This window comes from Pangasianodon hypophthalmus, chromosome 15 (genome assembly GCF_027358585.1).
Source record: "Pangasianodon hypophthalmus isolate fPanHyp1 chromosome 15, fPanHyp1.pri, whole genome shotgun sequence".
NCBI lineage: Eukaryota > Metazoa > Chordata > Actinopteri > Siluriformes > Pangasiidae > Pangasianodon > Pangasianodon hypophthalmus.
The window spans coordinates 20285603-20309388 of NC_069724.1; the positions used below are offsets into that span (position 1 = coordinate 20285603).

Consider the following 23786-nt stretch of genomic DNA (forward strand, 5'->3'; position numbering starts at 1 on the left):
GGTGAATTTGCCGTAGTAGAAGTTCGGGCTATGGCGGCAGCAAGCAGGGACTCGAATTCGATCATGCACAGTACAGCTCAGTTTTACATTCCTGCTGCTATCATTTCGTAAAGTCCCTTAAATCAGCGATGGTCCTTCTCAGCAGTCGGAATGAAATCTTTTAAATGTACTTCTCTCCCTTTTCACTTTTGAGAGAAATGAGATTTTAAAATACTATAACTTTACTTGTGGTGGAAATGCATTCAGAAGAGAAACATATTTCTGTAATTTTCATAACTATATAATAGTAAAAAAAAAAAAAAAGTCAGAATGGTTTCCCAGGCCGCCACACGTATGGACCATGCATGCTGGATCAAGTTGTATTTTGAACATTGGATATCATTCGACTACTTGACTGAGCCACTTGTGGTTTAACATAATTCTTAAAAAAAAAAAAAAAAAACAGGTTCTCAACTTTAATAAACATTGCATAAAACAAAATAACACAACATATACATTAATTTCTTTTTAAGGAGACATAATTATGGGTGGTGCATGATATAAAACCGATGTGACTTTTTAGTCTGGAAAATACAGATTAACTTTCTTTCTTTTTCCTCTCTTTAAATGCTGCATATCCTGATCACTGCATGAGGGAAAAAAAGCAGATAATACTTGACATGGATTCCACAAAGTACTTGAAATGAACCTGTGTTGAGGCACACAAAAGAACTTCAATGCAGTTATAATAATAATAATAATAATAATAATAATAATAATAATAATTACACATTTCCAGTTTAGATTTTTAAAAAAGCCAGATATAAGCAATGATCACTGACTGGAGTGTAAGTTTGCCAAAGCATCACTGATTGGAGTATAAGTTTGCCCTCTGCTGTCCTTCCCACAAGCCCCTGCATACGCACTCTCAGTGTCCGTGTCCATGCCAGTGCAGGCCTGTGGTGTCCCCGTCATCAGAGTGTGCCACACATGAGGGTGTGTGTCAGTATTAAGAAGGCTACCAGCGGCCAGGCAGGTGCGAGCTGCAGGCGTGGGCCAGAGGACGAGCCCGAGTCTGAGGTACAGGAACACACCTCATAGCCGTTCTCGGCGTGGTCCACGTGGTGCTGTCCGGTGAGCTGCGAGCCTGTCTCGTTATTCCTTGTCTCAGGAGCGTCGGACTGCATGTCCTTGCAGACCAGCCAGTCAATGCCGATGGGGCGCGGATACCCTGCCTCCACCTCCATATCACTGCCCGCCACTCGCCAGTACTCCTTACCCTTGAAGAAGTATGAGGCACCTACAAGGACAAATAAATACAACTGACTGACAAAGAGATACAATTAAGTGCAATTCTCACGTGCGTAAGAAATGCAACCAAGGTCAATCTTATTAATTTATTAAATCCAATTTTTAGATATTGCAAAATGACAAGCAGATAACTTTGATCTTGTGCACAGTTCCGGCTGTAATTCAAATCACAGGTTGATGAAGAGTTCTGTAAAGAGATGTTCATTTAACATTTATGGAAGGAGTCTCCAGTGTCAGCACTTTGTTTTCAGCAAGTCAACAAGTTTTCCACCATGGGACAGACGACTTTGCACTTACTTTCTTGGTAAAATGACAAGCTGAATTTTTTTGTCTTATTACTTCAAGAGAGAGAGATTAAAAAAAGGAGTCTAGTGTGGGAATGACTGTTAATGAGCTGCTATAATGGAAGTGATAATAATTAAAATAATTAAATAATAAGCCATCTCTATGCTGCTTCAGTTCCAGGTACCGTCCTTCGCTGACCTGTTTTATATGGCTTGTTATTCGTGCTGTTTTATTCTAGGTTTTTGTCATGTTGTTTTTGTTCTCGTGTCTGGTGTCGAGAAGCAGCGGCCCTGAATGAATAGGAGAAAACTCAAACGAAAAGAAACCAGATTTGAGTTGCATTTGGTTTCAATCAGATTGACAAAAGCTATTATTTAATGTGTGTTTTGTCTTTCAGAATACAGAAATTTCTTACTGGTGAAATTGGATATGTCAGAAAACTTGGTTATGAGATGATCTGAAGAGGTCAGTGGGCGTGAAATCAATAGTTTGGCCACATAAACACAGAAAGTAGACTGTCTACACTTCAGCTGGTTTTGGAAACAACCAGATGATCTAAATGTTGAAAATGGGATCTAACTAGAACTTAGACAGCTTTTTTTTTAAAGATAACTTTAACAAGGATTTTGTCACCAATATGCAAATTTTTACCAGTAAAATTATTACTGGTGCATTTAATAATAGTTCGCTGGCCACCTAGTACACTTCTTCAAGTAACACACTAATATAAGAAATATAATATAATATAATATAATATAATATCAAAGAAAATATTTGGTATACATATATTAAACTTTAAAAAAGTTTAAATAAATTATTTGGACATTTTATTTTTAACGCCATACAATGTAATTAAGAATAATGAACCAAATCTCCAAACAGAGAGTGATGTACCGGGAACAATAGCAGCTAAGGGAAGAATGATAAAAGCTGAGGAATTATGCAATCTATACACAATTAGGGTTAAAAATAGAAATGCTCAGACAAGACAACAATCAGACGAGGATATAAGAATTCTAACGAGTTCCATTATAAGGATTAGATGTAATCAACAGATAGAGCGAGGCGGAGAGATGCACACCGAGGCTAGTCTTACAAAGTAAAGAATATAAACTAAACTTTCCTCAAGTTTGTCCAACTTTCTTTGTTCTCTGAAATATACTGATAGTGGATTGTCTCTTTCTAGCTACTATCTCAGGCTGTTCCTGCTTTCTTCCTTCTTTCTCTGTCCGTCTCTTTTTCCTCAGCTGTGAAACCCCCCCATGGGAGTTTGTCGAGCAGAGGACTGTCACTTTTTAGCTCGACCCGGAGCTCATACGCACTACAAACAGCTGTGTGAAACAACCTCTGGTGCTGGCAGGACCTCAAAGAAGCATACTTCCTAAATACACATCTAGCAGTCTGGAAAGAGGCTTTATATAAAGATGCAGAGTGTGTGTGTGTGTGTGTGTGTGTGTGTGTATTTGTGAGAAAAAGACAAAGGCAGGAAGGTACAGAGATACAGGGAGTTTCAAGTAGAGTGACAGCAAAAAAGACACCAAAAGGTTGTGAAGGATGTTTTAGTACACATGCATGGTGTGCAGAAGTGAAAAATGTGGAAATGGCATGTTAGTGGAAAAATATATGTGTGTGTGTGTGTGTGTGAGAGAGAGAGAGAGAGATACAGTTGGTCTGTGAGGAACCTTGCAGTGTGGTCTGGTCCACTCTGTTGAAATCCAGATTGCTGTTATGATTGAATGATAGACATGAGAAAATGTCTGCCATATCCTACTAGCCTTCTGCTCATACTCCAACAAACACATCTTCGATATAAAGAGGCACAGTAATAACAGAAGAAGATTTATCGAAATTTGAAGATGTGCCCATGAGCACACAGACAACCAATTTAAAAATTTGTGTGTGTGTTTACTCTAACAACAATCTTATCCCAAGATGTGAAAATACAATCTTAGAACCAGACGTGACATTTACTTTGTTACATTTACTTAAGTAATTTTTTGAGTATACTGTCTCTCAAGTGTAGTTTTAATGCTATTACTTTTTACTGTTCCCATGGTGACGAACACCACGTGCTTGTGTTTTAGTTTTCTCTTCAAGTCCTGTCTCCACCCCTGTCCTGTCATTGGTTTGTTACTTGATTGTGTTCACCTGTTCTGTGTTAATCCTTGATTAGTTTGTCTATGTGTACCCCAATGTTTGTTGGTAGCGTCACAAAGTCTTATTGCTCATTTGTATTCAGTTCAAACCTTGTTTTTCTTGTTTTTTTTTAGCCTTGCAACCTTATTTTACCAAGCATTTCCATTAAAAGTAGCCTCAGTATATTTTTTAGAAGCTTCTGAAGCTCTTAGGCTTCAAAAGGTTGGAAAGGCACTTGGGGAGGATGGTGGTGAGGTGGTCTGTAAAGAGATTCTCTCTGAAGCTGGATGGATTAATAACTGAGTAAACTAAGAAAATGAAAGTGATAAGAAAATAAAACAATGTATTTTTTTAAACCAATATAACTCTGCTACTTCATAGAAAATATGTATTTATATAATTATTGGTTGGATGATGGCTGGTTTTCACTTCGGAGGAGAATTTCTTATGAAGCTGGAGTTTAGGTGTCTAATTAAGTTAACTATAAGTTCAAGTAAATTGTTTGGTTTTTGGGTTTGGTTTGGATTGTAACATGGACACTTCCGAGACATACAAGCGATCTGCACTAAACACAGTCTGAGTAAAATCCAAATCAATCCAAACCCTTCGAATCATGTAATAGCCTACATTATTATATGAAAAATTAATTGGTAACGTTTTCAGATGGGGTCATACTGAAAAAAATCTTTATCTCAGTTGAAGTGCCACAATTTTACAGGCAACAAAAACAAAAACAACAACAACAAAAACCCTGAGAGCTTTCACCTTTTACTACTTCCTGTTTCCAACCTTGCCCCCTTGTTGGTTAGGCAGCTACGACTTTATCACTGTTCTGAAAAACCATAAATATTGCAAATTTTAAAACAGTTTTTGTTCAAGCTGCTCTCAGCGGCACTTCAGAAGCAGAAACAAGACACTCATCAGGACATTTCTGTCACTTTTGGCAAAGATCCGCACTGTTAATAAAACATCTGTTCGGAGGAGAAATGTTGATCTCTATGGATCGCCAGCTTCCAGCCATTTGAGGCAAAGTGTTGTCTGTACTGTCTGTCAATCATGTTGTGCGTACACAGCACACAGCTCGAAACCTCTGTAGGGCATGACCTTTGAAAAAAAGACTTAAGGGAGGGTCTGTGCATGGACTTTGTTTTCCTAAACAGTTAGTTTCAGCCAATTTCTGTCAAATTTGCTGACTATACCTTTAATGCTGACAGCTTTGATGGATGAATCTATGGAGAAAACTGTTCATTGAGCAGAGGCGGGGCATCATGAGGGAAGTTGTTTTCCCTTGCACGCTGTCAAAAGTAATAGCTAATTTGTGCCCTGACATTTCTGCCTACATAAACAACACAAACTTGTAAAAACCTAAGCACTAAAATACGGTAGTGTCTTTGCTAATGTTAACTGCTAACATTAGTCATTAGCCACGTCAGCTAGCTAGCAGTCAGCAAGCAATGTTAACAATTATGTCATAAATATGTTCATTCATGAGTGTGAAACATTTTGTGTCTTTGTTTCTATATGCAAATCTTATTGTTCTGGGTTTCTCTTTTGTACTCTTAGTTTATACCACAATGCTGTTGAATTCTGGAATCTGATTGGTCAGAAGGTGTTGATTAATTTTCTATAACAGCAACTCTGACAGTGCCAGCTGTCATTCAAATCACAGGTTTATATTAATACTCTCATTCTAATACATTACAGTTTCTATAGTAACAGCTATTTCACAGGGACTTGCCACATAATTAATTATAAATGGATTAAACAATAATTATAAATGGATTTGAAAAATATGTTATTTAATAAAGAAAATGTATAATTGTTGATATGATGAAACTTTCTGCAAGGAGACTGTTTTTTTTTTTTAACATTTATGGAACGAGTCTCCAGTGTCAGAACTTTGTAACTTTAAGTCTTCCTTTATGGGAAAGGAAACGTTCCGGTCTCCTGTATCATTTTTTTTGGAAAAAAAAAAAAAAAAGTCTGGTGAAAAAAGTAAAATGTAACTATAAACAGATAAAAAGTGTTACATATCATTCATTATTAAATTTAAAATGGTAATCGTAGGCAAACTGCTGATGTAGAGGTGTTGTTATAGGAAAGTAATCAACTTTCGGATGGTAACAGTAACTTGTCGTTGATTATATTTCTATAACAGCATGCCCAGTCATGTTTTATTCCTTAAATCATCACCACTTCTGAAATTTAAACATGATTCTGTGTAGAGTGCTACCTGAGTAGTACTATGAATACTAAGGACATTTTCTTTAAGTCCATAATTAAGTTTTAAAGAAAGCTGAATAAGCGTTGTGGCTACTCTAACCCAGCTCTGCTTAATATATAATGCACAGAATTATTTTTTTTACAATCTGCTCTCAGTAACGTCATCAAGACTCATGCACAGCGAGCTGCAGTAAGTCCTAGAGGCTTTACTTTATGTATTTATAGTGTAACGAATACAAATTTAACCGCATAAATATTTAATACTTCCAATATAGCATACAGTAGGAATATACAACGAACTCCATAATGCACCATTTCAAGGCAAAGAGATCAAAATGAACAGTGTCTATACTGTACGTCTGTGAATTTATTCTCTCTATAAAACAAAGAGACATAGGGAAAAGCATGTGTGGTTATTCCAGAGACATCTACAGACAGGAGAACAAAGGCAGTCTGCTGTGTACTTCAAAGTCATCATACTGAGAGTAGGCTATGAAAAAGAAACAAAAAACCGACAACACTCACTGTCAGACCAGCGCATGGCGTCATCTAGCTGAGACGGAATCCCTTTCCATAACGTTGTTTCTTTTGGGTAGCCCTGGTCCATATGCCGCAGATGATCGTCATAGCGCCAGTAATGGTTGTCTTTAAAGAAGTACGTCTTGTCGTTATGTAGCCAGACGAAGACAGCGTCTACGCCCTCCATGGGCAGGCCGAAATCACTGACGGAGCGTGGGTAGCCTTCCTCCACAATGTTGTCCTTGAATACCCAGTACTTCACTCCTAAAGGAAGTACGGAGAACTAGAATGTTAGCACTAGAATGTATAGATACTGATGCTGGAAATTGTTCGTTCACGAGTAACGATGAAACCAGACTGCAACTGTGATCTGTGAAAATATCAACAGGAGGAACTACAGCATCTTCTTACAATACACTAACCTAATAAAATATCTTAAACAAACAAATTCATTGCTATCAGCACACAGCAGCAACCAACGCTGTAGCCAGTGCTAGCTAGGTGAGAAAAAAGATCTACACACAACGCTAGGTGACCGAAAATAACAGCTCTTAGCCAGTATGTTGTTCTTGATGATCAACAAATATTGTCCATTCCAATGCAATTAAAACAAAAAATGTACTTTACTTACAATTGTACAGAAGCACTTTCCTAAAGTCACACAAAACCCGTGCTTCCTCACTGCAACCCCTACTCCATCCAAGATTACTAACTAACAAGATAGCTAGCTAATGCACTTCATTTAAAATCAACTCGCTGACATTATAAAGACCGAACCTTGTAGCCTAAATGCATGAACACGCACGTATGTGCTTTTCAAGGCCACTATTTAAAACATAAACAGAGCTAAATCAAATCTTCTGTGACGTCCCTGATTGATTAATACTAAGTTGGTTACTCGATTCTGTATTGGGCGAGTCCCAAAAACCCACATGTCCTCATTCAGAAAAAAAAAAAGAAAATAGTATAGATGCAGGTCTAGTTAGCATAAACTTATAAATCTCAACAATAATGTAATTTCACTGTGATTATTGTTGCCAAAAAACTAGCCCAATGGTCAATAAATCCAGTTAACAAGTTAGACACTCCCAAAGCCAAAATCATGACTACGCTACCAAATATATTGTAATATTTGTAAATTAATATTGTATATTAAATTTTTATATGAAGCAGTATTAAATCCATGCTATTTCCTTCACTGAAATCAACACTGATTATGATTTATGATGTTATGTAGTTATTTACTGTTTCATGAACCATAAGAGTCAATGCAGTGGGCTTAAGAAATGAAACCAGACCTTTAAAAAAGACGATCTTATGGTCTCCGGGTCTCTCATACACAGCATCGATGCTATCCAGGTTAGCAGGCAGACCTCTCCAGAAGCGATGGATCTGAGTCGGCCTCAACGACACCAGGTGCCTATCCCGAGTCAGTCGCCAAAAATATTTCCCTAAAAAAGAGCACACGAATTTAGCCCAACCTTCCATTATGTGGATTTCTGAGTGAATACAGTTTTGCTTTTAGGTGTTTGCTCGAGCTGTTTTAAAGTCAGCACTTTACATTTCAGCTCAAATGAGTATGAAGTTTATTTATACCACAGTGCTGTCCAATGCTCGGGTCTGATTAGTCAGAAGATGCTGATTAATTTCTATAACAGTAGTTTACGTCTCTATAGTGACAACTTATACAAGGACTTGTATGGCAGACGCTCCAAATAAAAGTTGTGTTATTCTTGATATCGTGTTTATTTAGCATTTTTGGACGGAGTCTCCAGTGTCAATGCTTTGTAACTTTGAGTTTTCCAATAGAAAAATCTTCATGTTTTCATGATACAGGGCTTTGCATTTTGCGGTTCCTCTGTAACATGACATTTTATTAAATTTAAGAAAGAGAAGGAAAAAAGGGACTTATGAGAAAATGACTGTTTATAGTGCTATGATAGGAGGTTTGACAACATTGAATTTAACTATAAATGTATAAAAAAGTACAATGTATCATTCTTTAATAAAGAGAAAATTGTTACTCGAGGCACACTGCTGTTGTATAAGTGGAATAAAATGTTTTAGGATGTGCTGTTATAGGAAAATAACCAGCTTTGTAGTGGTAAGTGTAAGTCCACTTCGTGTCAGGCCACATCACACCACTCCGCCATTGATTTTTTCCCCCTATATCAGCATGCTCTGTCATGTTTTATTCCTTACATATCTCCAAACAATCTTTTCTAATTTAGTGTCTGATAAGGAAAGTGATGTCTTTGGACAGCAACAGTGCGTAAAGCAAGAACGCACCACTGGGTTACGAGTTCATATCGATTGTGCTCTGGTCCTCCAGTCGAAGTCTTTACCTTTGAAAAAGAAGGCCTCCCCTCGGATTTGAGCCACTGCATCAAAGTGACTAGTGCATCTGTCAGGGGCATCGCGTGCTGGCCTGAGAGAACGACGCGAAAAACCAGAAAAAGAGAAAGAACAAATGAGGAAGAAAAAAACACCAAAGGCGCTGCTCGCTATCAGATGACAGTGAAGAATATACAGGCTTTTTTTCTATTGATCTCTTGTACTATAAACAGAGCCTGGGTGTGTAAGTGTGTGCAACTGTGCAGTCAAGTGTGCATTCATTTCAAGCCTGCTATATTTGCCCAGACAGCATGATTGATCAAAATTTAAAGGGAGATGTTATCACCTGCTTGCAGAAAAGGGTCTTTGCATGCATTATCCCTCGGCTTACGACCCGTCGTGTTTGCTTTGCTAATGACACAAAGATTATGGCTTACTTTTGTGAGATAGCACTCACTGTGCACCTTATTAACAAAGATCTTCATTCACAGCTTATTAAGAAAGCTCTCAGGGATGAAAATATTAAAGACCTTAGTTAGGGTATATCCAACTTTATTCACCCACCATCTGTGAAGATGGAGGGAAAGAAAAATGAAGATATACAAGCTGGTCTCAACGGGCCAAGTGTCCACTGCCAGCGAGACGAGGATTAAACCTTTTATTTGTTTCATTCTGACAGTTGCTTGGGTTATTGAGGTCTTAAAGGAAAAGTCTACCCTGAAACACATTACATAGGATTGTATTGAAATATTTATGATGTACTTAGCAATTCTAGTGCTAGTTTGTTGACTGGTGCTGTATTTTCGTTATTCCCGTGAGAAATTAATGGCTGTCTGTTGCTCTGACATCACACTGGGAGATTGCTAGTACAGCTACAATGGAGTTTAATAGGAGAATAAATGGAACAATCTCTAACATCTTGCTGACCATTTTCCAGCAGCATTCAGCATCACATTAATGAGAAAGCCAACACAGGAATAGTTGAGACAGCAAATGCTTGACTCAAAAGTCCAGAATGCAATGCGGGAGACTCTGCTCAGCTAGTTAGCGAGCTACAAGATGCCAAGCACGATGGTGCTTACAGAGGCACTGGCATGGAAGTTAAAGCTTAAACTGGAAAGCTGTTTACACAGTGTGCACAGGTGATGGAGCTGGACAGACTAAAGGACTAAAGCACCGCTGCATCGCTCTCTTTTGGTAGAGACGAAACAAGGGTTAAACCCCACTAGCGCTACGATCAATAGGGAGTCCAACGGTATGTGAGTAATGGAAATAGACCAATATGTCAACTTAGAATTTCATTAAGAAGTAAATCTCGTAAAAATCCTGTATCATGTATTAAGATTAACAAGTCGTTCAGGGAGGATTTTTCCTTTAACATCAGGGCATGTGAATGTGTTAAGTGTATATCTGTGCGTATGTGTAAATCTGGAGGTGTACTTACGGCACTGTGGATTTGTTTTCTGGCAGGTCCATTAGAACAGGTGGATCATCGGTATGAGACACACCATCTGGACGAGCCGTGTGTGAGACCGAGTCCCGTACACCTGAGAAAAAGTCCCAAGTCAGAGAAAAACAACAAAACTGATGTCCCTGATCATTTTCCACACTCTGGGCACTCGCTTTCCTTATATGGTTGAAGCTTCCTGTTCTTGTTTCCGTTGCCATGGCAGTTAATTAGTCCCATTTGTTGCTTTGGTGGGCTGTTTTCAGAGTTCAGTTACACATGTGTAATTGAGGTACTGTAACTCTGGAATTAAGTGCTATTCAGACGTTACACAAACGTTACACATGCAGGGCGGAGTCTGAGTAAAACAGAGGTGTGTCTCAGTTACGTGTAAACTTGCGGCATGCAGAATAGAAAAATAAATCAATATATGCAAAATAATATAATAATATAATTTAATACGCTGGATGAAGTAATATAGTATAATATAATACAGTAATATAGTATAATATAATACGCTGGATGAAGTGCTATTTTAAAAGCTGCCGATTAATGAAGATGGAAGCCATATTGTTAAATTACACCATATTTACAGTAATTACTGTGATAATTAGGACTATGAATGCAGCAAAATACTGACAATATATTAGACTCCTTTTAGATTTACTTCAATGCTTGCCATCTTCTCATTCATATACATTGTATTAGTTGCTTTTTTTTTATTTCTTCTTTTTTACATTGTCTCTTGCTTTTATGCTACAGCGTATTATATCTGGTAACAAAGAAAACAAAAGGAATTTCCTCCTTTAGTCCACATTTTTCCTTTTTTCAAGCTTAAAAGGCAAGTCTGTGTTTTTGTGTTTAAAGGCAGTGCTCTAGATGCTACTGAAAAACTTGAGAAATCTGGCAACCTTGGAGGCATGAACTACATGCAGAAGTGATTTGCATAATCTAAATGCAGCACCGAGAAAACTGACTTAAGCAGGTACACAGACAAAGTCTGAATACAACTATCTTTTCCCGCGTAAAAAATAATGATAAAACTTTTGGACTTCAGTCGCCATCTCTGAATACTCTGTTTGTACTGTATATTTCCTGCAATCCTTTATCTGTATGGGTAGTTTTGTTGATCTAATTTCCCAATGTTTAACTTTCCCTGGTGATGATCAGTCTATCTGTTCTTCTTAATATTTTTTAAGAAGTATAAACTCTACTCCTCTACAAAATATAGACTCTGCCCCACTCTGTTTTTGTCTGCCAGTGTTCTGACCCTAGCCACGAACTTTTTATACACTTATTGGATTTCTCGGAATAAACACATCAGTCTTCCTTTACACAGAATTTGAGAAGACTTAAACACAACTTCAGCTCCTCATTTAGAACAGAATTGGAAAATACATGGTGGCAGGACAGCACATTTGATTTAGCCATTCTGCACGCTTTAGGAGCGTGTAATTATTCTGCACCGAAATGATGAATTTTCTAATAACAAATGAATTTCAGGAGGGACTGGGTGGCATTATGTAAATGAAATTAGGCTAACTGATCACCACTAGATCTCATTAATTGCCGGCGATATCAGCATTTTCGGTGAAGCATTTCCTTAATCAGTGTGAGTAATGCATACAAACTTTTGTTCAAACACGAACTTTATCTGTCACATTCAATTATTTGAAGAAATATGGAGTCTCTGCCATGGCAGGGGTTAATGGCTTAACCTGAGCTCACCAGAGGTCTCAGGATCTCGCAGCTCATCATCCATCCATCCAATCTTAATGTTTTCTCTCTCCCTCTCTCTATCTCTGTCCCTCCTTTCCTCCCTCTGCTCTCCCTGTCTGGTGAACGCTGGACGCACAGTGGCATGCTGAGTTGTGATAAGTTTGGTCCGAGCCTCCGAGATGGCCCATTAAATCCCAGAGTTCTCCATCTGTCACAGCTTGTGCCATGTAATTACATCAATAATCCCCTAATATAAAGAAATCTGTTCTTCGGTCTGCATCACTATCAGCCTCTCGTCTCTGGTCCACAGGTTCATACATCCCCCTTTTTCACAGACACGGTCCTGATGTTGTTCAGAGGACCAATAAACATTTTTAGGAACTGGTCCATGTCTACACTGGATTAAAAGCCAAACAGTTATACACTCAGATGTGGGAATTTCATAATGTATGGTGTTTCACCCGTGGCTTTGTGTAGATTTTACCAGCCAAAAGTGGTACAACAAAAGTACTGTCAGATGTCAGATGACAGATACATACCTTTATTGCTTTTAGCTGTTTCTTATGAGGTAAGTTTGGGATTGACAGTCTACAGTAGTTTCTATAGAGTTTGCTGCAATTGCCAGTAAAATGGTTGCTCCTCCTTCCATCCTCATGTCTTTTTTAATGGTGATTATATAAACAATTTGAGTTGCTGTAACATGGATTCAGGACATTCCTCCTCCTTGTCGGCAGAGGTTGCGCTCACCAGAATACTAGCGCAATGTCTAACAGTCACTTCCTGGTCAAGTCCTGATTTTAGAGTATATAAAAAATACATGGATTTTTACTCATTGCGAAGTCTTGCCATTCCCTGCATTTGAGTACGTGAGACCTGTTTATGTTGATTGTCTTACCTTATTTAGTACCCACGCCTTGCAATTTGGATCTGTCTCAGGATTACCCTTTGGATTTGTTCTTTATGACCATGTTTTGATCTCTGGTTACTGAATTTTCGCATGTCCACCCCGTGTCTGCATGGCTTTCCTCCGGGATCTCGGTTTTCTCCCACCTGGATGGACTGGCGACTCAAAAAAGTGTTCCTGGACTACGCTTCAGACTCATTCTGACCGTGACCAATTGTATACACCACCTCTGTCACCAGCACAGGTTCAGGTGTTAAATGCTATCAGAGGTGCCTTCTGAGAGGCTACGCAGCGTCACCCACAATACCCACTGATTATCGCAAATACTTATGGAGGACAAAAAGGGCAAAAACATATAGCAAAGCAACAGTCTGTGTCTATTCATGAAACTTATTATAACATCTATTTGTCTGTCAGCCATGACAGCGTCCCTTCACCTCCTGTAATAACACTTTTGTTTCTCATCAGTTACACTGTACAGGAATCTGAGATTCATGCAAAAGTGGGTACCTGTCTCATGAGGTTCACGGCACATTTTTGAGAAAGGACATTCTGTCTTTGGTTTAAATGACTTAGCGGAAGAAGGGAAAAGTGTAAAGGGTCAGGAGAGAGAAGAAAAGGAATGCAGAAAGAAGAGAAAGAAGACTAAAACTTAGACAAAACAAGATTGGGCCTAGCAGTACTTGGGTTACTGGTTCTAGCCGTTTTTGGAAGCACTCAATGATTTTAAATGTTAATCTCTTTTTATACGTTGTAATAAATGTTATAGTTACTTTCTAATTATTCACAGGTCATTACAGTGAATAGGTAATACTGTATTGCATTGTAAAAAGTTGTACTGTACAGTGCATGGCATTATAATGCATTATGAGGCATTATTAGAGTTTATAAAAATGCTTACAAAGAATAATTTCCAACCTACAAAAGTTATACACAGATAATGATTTATTAATATGGGCTTCATAGAAAGTGTTACCAAGACGTTTAATTAGAACCTAGGACCTTGGCCAACGGGAAATATTTTTCTGGTGCCAAAAGTTCCAGTGTATACAAAGGAAAGAGAAATTCAGCAGTAGGAGCAAGCGAGTTAAAATTGAGAAGGTGAGCAATGTACTGAGTTAGAAAGACAGAAGGGAAGCTGAAGAGCTGCACAGTAAAGAAAGTGAATGTTTATTCTTACCATAAAGCTGCCAGACTCGGACCTTGTCTTCATAAGGGAGGTCGTACTTGAGCGGGTCTCCCACCGGCCCCTGGTAGTACGGACGCATGATGGACTCCATAGCAGACGTATGTGCGAGTCCTATGGCGTGGCCAAACTCATGTACTGCCACAGCAAACAGGTCCATGCCATGGGAATCTACAGACACAGAACAATCACACTGTTTCAGGATTAAGACGTTTCAGTCGGCTGCACTTTAAAATGACCGCCCCGATGAACAGAGGATAATAATTCAAGACCCAGAGCTGCATAAGAGTCTGAATTGGAATGGAGTGTGCTTGAATGTGATGGGGGACACTGCCACTCTCACCTTATTCATTTTTGAAAGTTCTTTATTCTTAAATTAATCTCTATAGTCAGACGGTTGTGAAAGGTTCAATCAGACATAAATGCTTTCCATTAAATGGCCCTAGATGTAGCAGTGTTATCATAGAGCCAGGAAACTGTCAATCAAATGTGAGGGCAGAGAGGATAAAAGAGAGAATCGAGCTGTGTTTATTATATTATTTATTATATTATAATCAGTTTATGTGTAACCAAATACAAATACATTATTTGGAATGAACAGATAATGTGTTATAAACAGATACAAATACAGATATTGATAGGAAGTGCAGTATTTTTTTTTTTTTTTGCCAGAAATGTTCCCGGGGAATTGGTTTGAGTTGAATTGCTTTCTGCCTGGAACGCTGCAACAAATGAAATTGCTTGAGCAGTCGCTTTTGTGTGGGTGCGAATGAATGGTCAGATATGAAGCTTGCATGACAAAGATGCTGCACAATGCATTTACAGCATGGATTCATTCATTCTTAGTAACTGCCTGGTCAGGGTGGTTAAAATTAGGCGACTAATGGTCTGTTTACATTTTAATAATAATAACTGCGCAAGCGGGATTTAAAAACAGTTATGAACTGGAACGATGTAGCTGAGGTTGAGGAACTGTCAGAGCCAGAATTCACAGACCATGTTGTTAGTGCTGGCATTTCTACCTCTGGGTTTTCCCCCCTGTAGTTTTTCAGTGTTTCTATGAGCATACTGGTAGGGTTCATATTTAATTCAGAAAAAAAAGAAAAGAAAAGAAAAAACTTTTGGTTTAGATATGCCCACATCTGGTTTCAATCCTAATCCAGGTACAGATATGACTATTTGGAGCACTAAACATTACAGATGTGTGTGCTAGAATAAATGCTGTGATTTGCTGAAAAAGACCTTAGTGTAAAAGTGCACATCATAGACATCTTCCGAAACCCCTGTAGTTTGCATTTTGTATGAGCTTCAGGCACTTCAATGATTCCTCGGCACAAAAGACTAAATTTACCGAAGCTCTGGAAGTCACCTGGATGACTTACGGGCACAATGCAGCCTCTAATCTACAGGCAGACACGCTCCAAAAGGCAAATGTGTGACTGAAGAAGTGCACTGACTTTGGAGTCCTATCGAGACACTGCTGCATCTATTTGTGTGTGTCAAAAACCCATGGAGCTTTTAAATGATCACTTGGCAGCAGTAACACATTCTTTGGGATGAATCTCTGAGGAAGGAGACACACAACATGCCAGATGAAGGTGTCTCTGCTGGCAAAGATAGTGTCATGTATAACAGATGATGATTAGGAAAGAACAGTGTGAGTCGCTTCACAGTTGTGGAGTTTTGAGCGTACGGTTTCCTATGGAGGCTCTGAGGTGACATGGCGGATATTTTTCAAGGTGTGGACTCGTGTTAATATTTATGCTTACACTATTAAGCAACAAGTCGCTTGAGTTGCTTGTATTCTGCCACTTGTGGGCATGTAGCAAGCGCTGCTGTTGTCGGTTGTGCGCGTGACCGCAAATCAGATGGTGCTTTGTCGCTTCTAAGTACATAGAAAATGAACACGCGCCTGTTGCTTGCTAGCGTGAACGTAGGATTAGGCTCCTGTAACCACAATGGTTTAATTCAATTGATTTCTCTGTCTCACTCATTTAAAATATTATAATTGCCATGTGTTAAGTGCTTCATGGCCATGAAGTGTGGCCTCAATATATTAATCTGTATCCACACCTTATTAAAAAATTATTGTCACCTCTTCGGCTCTTTAGTTTCTCTCACCAGATCGTCTTTTTTTTTTCATAAAACATTGTTTCTCTTACAGTATTTTGATTAATTTAGCTTTTTCCCCTTTAAATACCAAAAGGATTGAATGCAAACAACATAACTCCCATCCATTTTAAAGGTGGTCAGAAAAGTAGCCAATACCCCAGCAGTAGGGACTGACAGCTATGTAATATGAGTGATAATGGATGAGTGTAATTTCTCCTACCCATTCTCTGGCTCAATGTGCCTCACACACACACACCCACACTCACATGCACACACACACACACACACACACACACACACACACACACACACACACACGCACACACACACAAATGAGAGGCTGGTGCCAAATTGCAAAAGTCATCAAAAACACACCTGCTTAATGAGGCTTTTCTTTGGGCCGCAATCATCAGTCCGCATTAGCAAGCAACCAGAGAGATAATTAATAAAAGCTATTTGCATGCTGTCAAAAACAGTGCAGCAATCCTGCTACTCTGCTTAAGTGACCCGCAGGAGCGCGTCAATCCCGCACCATAGGGCACTCCAGCTGCCACTCAATCGATGAGGAGCCACCTACCAGCTTAAATGAAGCGTTTAACATTAGGCACTTCTGCTTGAGCTCCATTTCGCTTCAGAAGTAATTATGCACATTAGCAGATGGTCCTCAATAGAGGAAAGTTCTTACGTCCTGCCAAAAACAATACGCCTCAAAGATGTTCTTCGAATAGCAGAGGAAGCAGAGAAGTGCTTAGAGAGAAAACTGCAAGTTGCTGTTTCAAAAAAGGTGGCATGTCGGCACAGCAGGTAATGATGCTGCCTCACAGCTCTAGGGTTCCTAGTTTGAGCCTGTGTTTTGCATGTACTAGCCATGTCCGCAGGGGTTTCCTCCAGGTTCTCGGGTCTCCTCACACCTCCCAAAAACATGCCAGTAGGTAGACTGGCAACTCTAAATTGCCCTGTAGGTGTTTGTGCACGGTACCCTGCAATGGACTAGCATCACATCCAGGGCGTATTCATGCCCACTGAGTCCTAGAGGATTGATTTTATCATTAGCAACATTCCTATCTTCCTGAGGTGACTTTGTATTCTGAAAGGGGAATACTCTTTAAAGGTTTCCTCCATTGGACAATTCAAACAACACGTAAGGATCGATCCCTGCTAAAAACTGTAGGTTAGGAGAATGTTTTCTGAACATTGCAATTCTAGGAGCTTTTGGTTCTGAGATTGTTCAATAACTGGGAGCGTTGTGTGAACAACTTTGTAATTACATTTTAAAGCAGGCCCTTATTAAAACAGCTGTTTTTAGAATCTATCTAAGGAACATTATTTTGGGAAATTTACTCTCTAACCTTCTAAGAACATGTCAAATATTTACTGACGGTTCTAGTAAGATTCAAAGTAAAAGTGCATCATCCAGAGGAATCAATGAAAGACTTGCACTTCAGTTTGGCCACAAAATACAGTTTACGCCCAAGTCTCAGTCTTGCTTCAGTGAATCATCTCACCTGAATACTATAGATTTGTACCAAAGAAGTGCTGCTGTAATCATAAAGACTGTCATAGGACCCTTATTCACAATATTCTCACAGCAAACATCCTTTCAACACACTTAGATTATTAGGAATGAACATATAATGAACATATAATGTGTCATAAACATACAAATACAGATACAAACAGAAGGCGCACTTTTCCTTTAAACCTTGCAGGATGAAACAAAAAAGTGGCACGAGCGGGAGGTTTTTACGTTCATGTGGGCGCGACAAAGAGCACGTTCATAAACATGAATGTGCAGCGTTCATTGATTCATCCTTAGTAACTGCCTGGTCAGGGTCTTGTGGTTTAAATTAGGCTACTGGTTTGTTCATACTTTGGGAAATAGGACCACCTTAATTTGTTAGAAAATATTGCAGGTGCAAATAAATATAGTAAATGTTCAAGCGGGATTTAAAAACACAGCCCTGTATACATTTAAAAACACAATCCCGTACATTATTGGGAGCAAATATGAACTCGAATAATGTAGCTGATGCTGAGGAACTGTCAGAGAAACTGATAGTGCTGGTGTTTGTACCTCTGGGTTTTTGTGGAAGGGTTTTATAAAAAAAAAAAAAAAAAAAAAAACGGAAAGAAAGAAGGAAAGAAAGAACATTTCAGGATTATTTGGATAAGCCACACTCACTAAGGGTTTAAATCTGAATACAGATACCGATAGTAGCATTGTGATACACCTCTACTTTATAGTTTACTGTTGTAGAAGAGGAATATTTTTATAATCCCCTTATCTGGTGAAGGGGATAGGTTCTCTTTTCTCATGTCATCTCCTTGCCGTTGTCGCTTCTGGTTTGCTCATTAGAGATCTGAGTCTACATCTGGATTTCTGTAAAGCTATATTCTTACAACACAAACATTAAAAAAAACTTTTTTAAACTTAGTTAACTTGCTCTAAGCACCATGTCTTATCCAGAAAACAAAGTTTGTCCACTGGGCCAAAGTAGCTATGAGAAATTTTTAACTCACTTTATATACGTCATCTCCACAAGATGACACAGCAAACAGCCTCAGGCACACTTGTACCCTAAGAGAGGTGAATTAGAGACTAGAGAAGCTATTTTGGGGACATTAACTGCATTTACTACATTAACAGACAAGGCGCATTTGTAATTTGTTTTCAGAAAATTACAAATTTTGGGTATCTGGAGTGTGTACTTGGAAGAGAGGATATGGAGAGCCTCAAATGAGGCTTGACATCAGTGGGGACACAGAAAGCATGACACAGAAGTCTGCAGTGCTAAAATTAAATTATAGTTATAGTTAACAGAATTTGACTCTGAGTGAATAGGACTTTTTGTAACTACTTAGAAGATTGTAACTTTAAGTGCAGTCCAGTAGATGTCTGTACACTGGAGAGACAGAAAAGACACAGAGGATGTATACATGCAGAGGAGATGTCAGACATCTCAAGACCTTTATCTTTTTTCCACCACTACAGACATACACCTGCCAGGCGCCCCATGCAAACATATGCTTTCTTGAGCCGAAGAATTATTAGTACAAGCCCTACATCTGTCTAGGACCATATGGCCTCGGGCTGGCCAAGAAAAAAAAATGGAAAGAGGGAGGCAACTCTGTTCCGTGAAACCCACAGGAAATGCAGTGACTATTCAAAAACAAGCTCCTGCCTTCCCACAGAGCCATGCTAGAGTCAGTTCAGAGAGGTGCAAGCAAGAGGGATAAAGTACTCAGATGATGGAGAAGTGCATCTACTGCTATAGCGCTGTCTCCACAGGCCTGCACTAAAATGGCTTTGCCATGAGCAAAATGAGGTTAGAAAGTCAACAAATACAGACTCAAACCTCTCACATAGTCTGACTCTCACAGCTCTACCTGGAGACCTGAAATCCAGGCCTTGTTGTCAACAGAAAACACTCTATAATACTGCTTTAAATGGTTTAGTCGGAGCAAAATGAGGTCACACACTCAGCTTAGACTCAAACTTTTCACTTTTTTTTGTCTGAAGACCTGAAGCTCCAGACCTTGTTAATGTCAGAAAAGGGTCATCAAAAATGCTTTAAAGTTTCATTCCATGCAGCAGGGCAAATTGGATTTATTTCTTCAGTCTTATTTTTTTTAGATGAAGTGTCTGTATTTCAAATTACAAGTCATGACCTCAATATTGTAGGGAATTTTGGTCAAAAATGAGTTAACCACATAAAAATCCTCACCACTTCTTCTCCTCCTGTGGTGTTATTATTATTATTATTATTATTATTATTATTATTATTATTATTATTATCATCATTGGGGGCCAAGCACCAAAGGTGCGTAGGGACCCTATTGTTATTCTTCCTTTTCTGCTTCTTCTTCTTCTTCCTAGTGTGTCTATAGCAGCCCATAGTACTGTCTGGTAAAAAGTTGTGAAATTTGGCACACTGATTGGGAAGGGTTTAAAGAACATTCTGACCAAAATTGGGTCAAGTGCTGCCAATACTGGAGCGCCACCATCGGGTCAAATTTTGTCCTAATTTGGAAGAACTTTTATGGTCATAACTTTTGAATAATGTGTCCAGAATTTAAAAGCCCTGTATCCCTGTGCATCCCTGGATTCCCGGAGTCGAGACAAGTTCAACGCATCCTATGACGTCAATTTCCGCCCATTTTTTTTATTTGATTTTCTACTATTTGTATTAGCCAAAAATGTTTTTTTCACTACTTCTACAAATTTTGTCCCATCATCAACAAATTTGGCACATATCATCTTCAGAGTAAGCCTTACAAATGTCATCAAAAGAATATTGATTACTCCAAAGTGTTTGCATGTTATGGTCCAACAAATCTGCCGGCGACACCGCCAAACAGGAAGTGAGGCTGTATCTCAGCAACGACTTTGCATAATGACACAAAACTTGGTAGGCATCTTCAGCAACATGACCTCAGGCTATGCAACAAATGTTGTGCCATCTACTGGTCAAAAGTAACAATAACATGCTAAAAATGCTTACATCTAACTGCCATTTTTTGCTACTCCTCTTCCAAATTTTGTCCAATCTTCACCAAATTTGGCTCACATCATATTGAGACCTGTCTAAACCACGCTGGTGCCCATTTGTTCATTCCTTTGGTCAAAACATACACATCATGAGTGAAACTACAAATCACTCTTGAATGCCTTTGCCTAAAGTTATGGCCCTGTTTTCCAGGGATTGCTTAGGCAACAATTGTAGAGCATCTGTGAATGTGCAGCTCACCGAGTCTGGGCGCTTGGCCCCCAAAAATGCTGCTTGCAGCTTTAATTATTATTATTATTATTATTATTATTATTATTATTATTATTTTACAAACCTTTGTAAAATAAGGAGGACAAGAAACTTTTAGCTAGATACAGTTTATTTAATGTGTTAAATAAAAAATAAGTATGCAAACCAGGAACATATACTACGTTCGAACATATTTTAATATAACTATATTGTTAAATGGTTTAAAATTAAATTTTAAGATGAAACATAAGATTTCAGTTATGAAATCTTCTGAGATTTGACATTCAGAAAAATACACTCAGAAAAATGCAACTTATTAAAAAGCAAAATATAATTAGAATTTGATCTTACTAGGCTTAAAATATCTTTCTCTGGTGAGTTTTTTAAATCGTTTATTATTTATTTAATGAAATTAAGTTTGCTTAATAAGAACCCTATAAAACAAACGGATTGAGCTTAGAATAATAATTTGTGTTTGATCACTGTTCAAAAATAGACTTTATAATTGGCTCAGAATTTTAATAGTATTCCAATTTGATTTGAGTTGTTTAGACATTAGCCGCATTTGCCCACACATACAGACTCTAACTGCTTGTTAGAGTAATGACAATGACTTTGTTTTCTTGGTGCATCGATTGGAACTCCTCTTGAGGCAAACCCATCAATCAAAAAAATACAGAATCATTCAGACTGGTCAAAATGTCTGAAATTGTAAAAGCTAAAATTTCAGCATACTGCAATTTACTAAATATAGCTGCGTGTTTAAACAAAAACCTTTCACATTCTGCTGCTGTGTAACACATTATTGTTCTTCAGTTTCAGTGCTTACATGGCTAATAATGGATGTGAATCACAGAGAAAAAGCAGAGCGAGCAATTTGTAAATGAGTGCCCAGTTTGAAGTCAAAGATCTGCAGGTTTTACAAAAAGAATGGTAATCTAGACAGATCAATGGCAGCAGATGTGTAGAGACAGCAAATGCGTTAACCAGACCCTGACCTGTTTTCATGTTCAATTTTGTCCATGACACACCAGAAATCTGATGTGTTTTTTTTTTATCTCCTTGAATCAAAAGAAAAATCTGATTAAAGACCCTGTTCTAAAAGTTTTCCCAAGAGCTAAGAGAACACACTAACCCGCATTCAAACCTTTCCTACAACCCCACTGACATGGCCTTACCTGGAGACCTGAAAGTCCAAGCCTCATCATCATCAAAGTGTGTATCTCCTGCAGTGAAGCGTTCTCCTGGGAAGAAGGCGTGGGCTACAGTACCACCAGGCCCGTCGAAAGGGTAGCCGTCATTGTGGTCTGCTTTGGTGAAGTCGATCTGGATGTCTGCCTTGTTGCCCGCCACTTCATGGAAGTTGAGTGGCGTGATATCACTCCACACCTTCAGCGCGTAGTACATCAGGGCTCGAACCGTTTCCCTCCCGAGCACGGCCGACTCCTTGGGAAATGTCCGCACCCTGGGAAGAAAGTAAATCCATAAGGCTACTACTACAAATACAGAATAGGGCAGTACGGTGGTGCAGAGAGTTGCACTGCTGCCACAAAGCTCCTGATTGAATCCTGAGCTTGGGTTGCCAGACCTGCCAATTTGTACACACTTCACATAGAAGCTCAGTGATTTAACATCAGAGTTATCACTTAAAAATACAAGTTGTACTCCCCAATAAAATGGTAGATGAGCCAACTGACAAATTAATCTGGAATGATTAATTTGGGGTTTTGAACACCCCAATATTAACTGACAACACCTGGAAACCTCACCCCTTTAACCCAATCTAACATCTCGGCTGCACTTGCATATGCAATAAAATCTATCAATGTATGTTCAACTAATATATAGCTCACATTAGACAATGGACTGGTGTCACATCCACAGTGTTCCTGCCTTGCAACCAGTGTTCCCAGGATCCACCGCCACCCTATCCAGAATAAAGCGGTTACCGACGATGAAGATGGATTTATGAATGAAAGTCATTTTCCATTTCATAGATATGCAAACATTAGTACCAAAAAAAACCCAGAATTGGTTTAGCCTTGGCATTTAGAAAGAATTAAGGGTAACAATACGGCAAACTCTGTCTAAGACTGTCTTTTGAAGCTGTCTCAACTGAGCCGGCCCAAATGTGGATTAGACGATAATAGGATTTGTTTTCTCCCTCTCTTCTTCTCCTAGACAAAAGGATTCAGGTTTGTTTAAACACGAAACAGCCCCCTTTTTAGAGGCCAAGTGCCACTTAGAAACATCGTAATCTCTTCCACCAAGGGCAATTTGAGTGCTGCAACCTGACAGAGAAAAGAATCAATGAAAAATTAATTTTCAGGTGCCTGCTCAACAAGTAGCAAGGAGAAACCATACCCTTGAAGTGAAATGAAATAAAATACACATGCGTGGCAAGACCTTGTTAAGACCAGGTTAATGAATTGCACTGGGTTTGTGGACTTTCTGAGTCAGACGATATGAACTGTATGTTTGGATGCTGGGACCTTGTCACCTGCTCAAGGGCAATAAGTAAATGTCTTCAGAGAGTGATTTAAAGAGCAGGTCACAAGGGCTCCTGGAGATGCAGAGATGATGCTCAAAGCAGTGACACAAGGTCAACAGCAGCCTGTGTTGCATTACAGATGAGCTGAGTAAGCTCTCCATGTTTACGGTGTTACCATTTTCGGATCAGTTACAGAGTTATTACCTGTATCACCTTGCCAGTTCTCTGCATGGCTTCACCTGGGAGTATGATTGACAGTGTCTCATACATCTAAATATTCCAGTCACATCGTATTACTGCAAGCTCCATGATTTTAATGAACCTTATATTATGCTGGATGTAAGGCTGGAAATGCTTATCTTGGAAACAGTGATCTGAAGCAG

At 38.8% G+C, this 23786-nt stretch overlaps 1 protein-coding gene across 1 annotated transcript in view; it reads right to left on the bottom strand.

Annotated features, from left to right (window-relative positions):
* Window positions 1-442: 442 nt before the first annotated feature.
* Window positions 443-23786, bottom strand: part of mmp17a (matrix metallopeptidase 17a) — a 75516-nt gene continuing 52172 nt past the window's right edge. Inside the window, exons 4-10 of the mRNA XM_026929063.3 lie at window positions 22091-22377; window positions 14038-14214; window positions 10232-10334; window positions 8799-8881; window positions 7752-7904; window positions 6460-6717; window positions 443-1279 (exon numbers count right to left, since the gene is read on the bottom strand). Coding sequence (XP_026784864.3) covers window positions 954-1279; window positions 6460-6717; window positions 7752-7904; window positions 8799-8881; window positions 10232-10334; window positions 14038-14214; window positions 22091-22377 — 1387 coding nt within the window. The 3' untranslated portion in view covers window positions 443-953. The remainder of the gene's footprint in view (window positions 1280-6459; window positions 6718-7751; window positions 7905-8798; window positions 8882-10231; window positions 10335-14037; window positions 14215-22090; window positions 22378-23786) is intronic.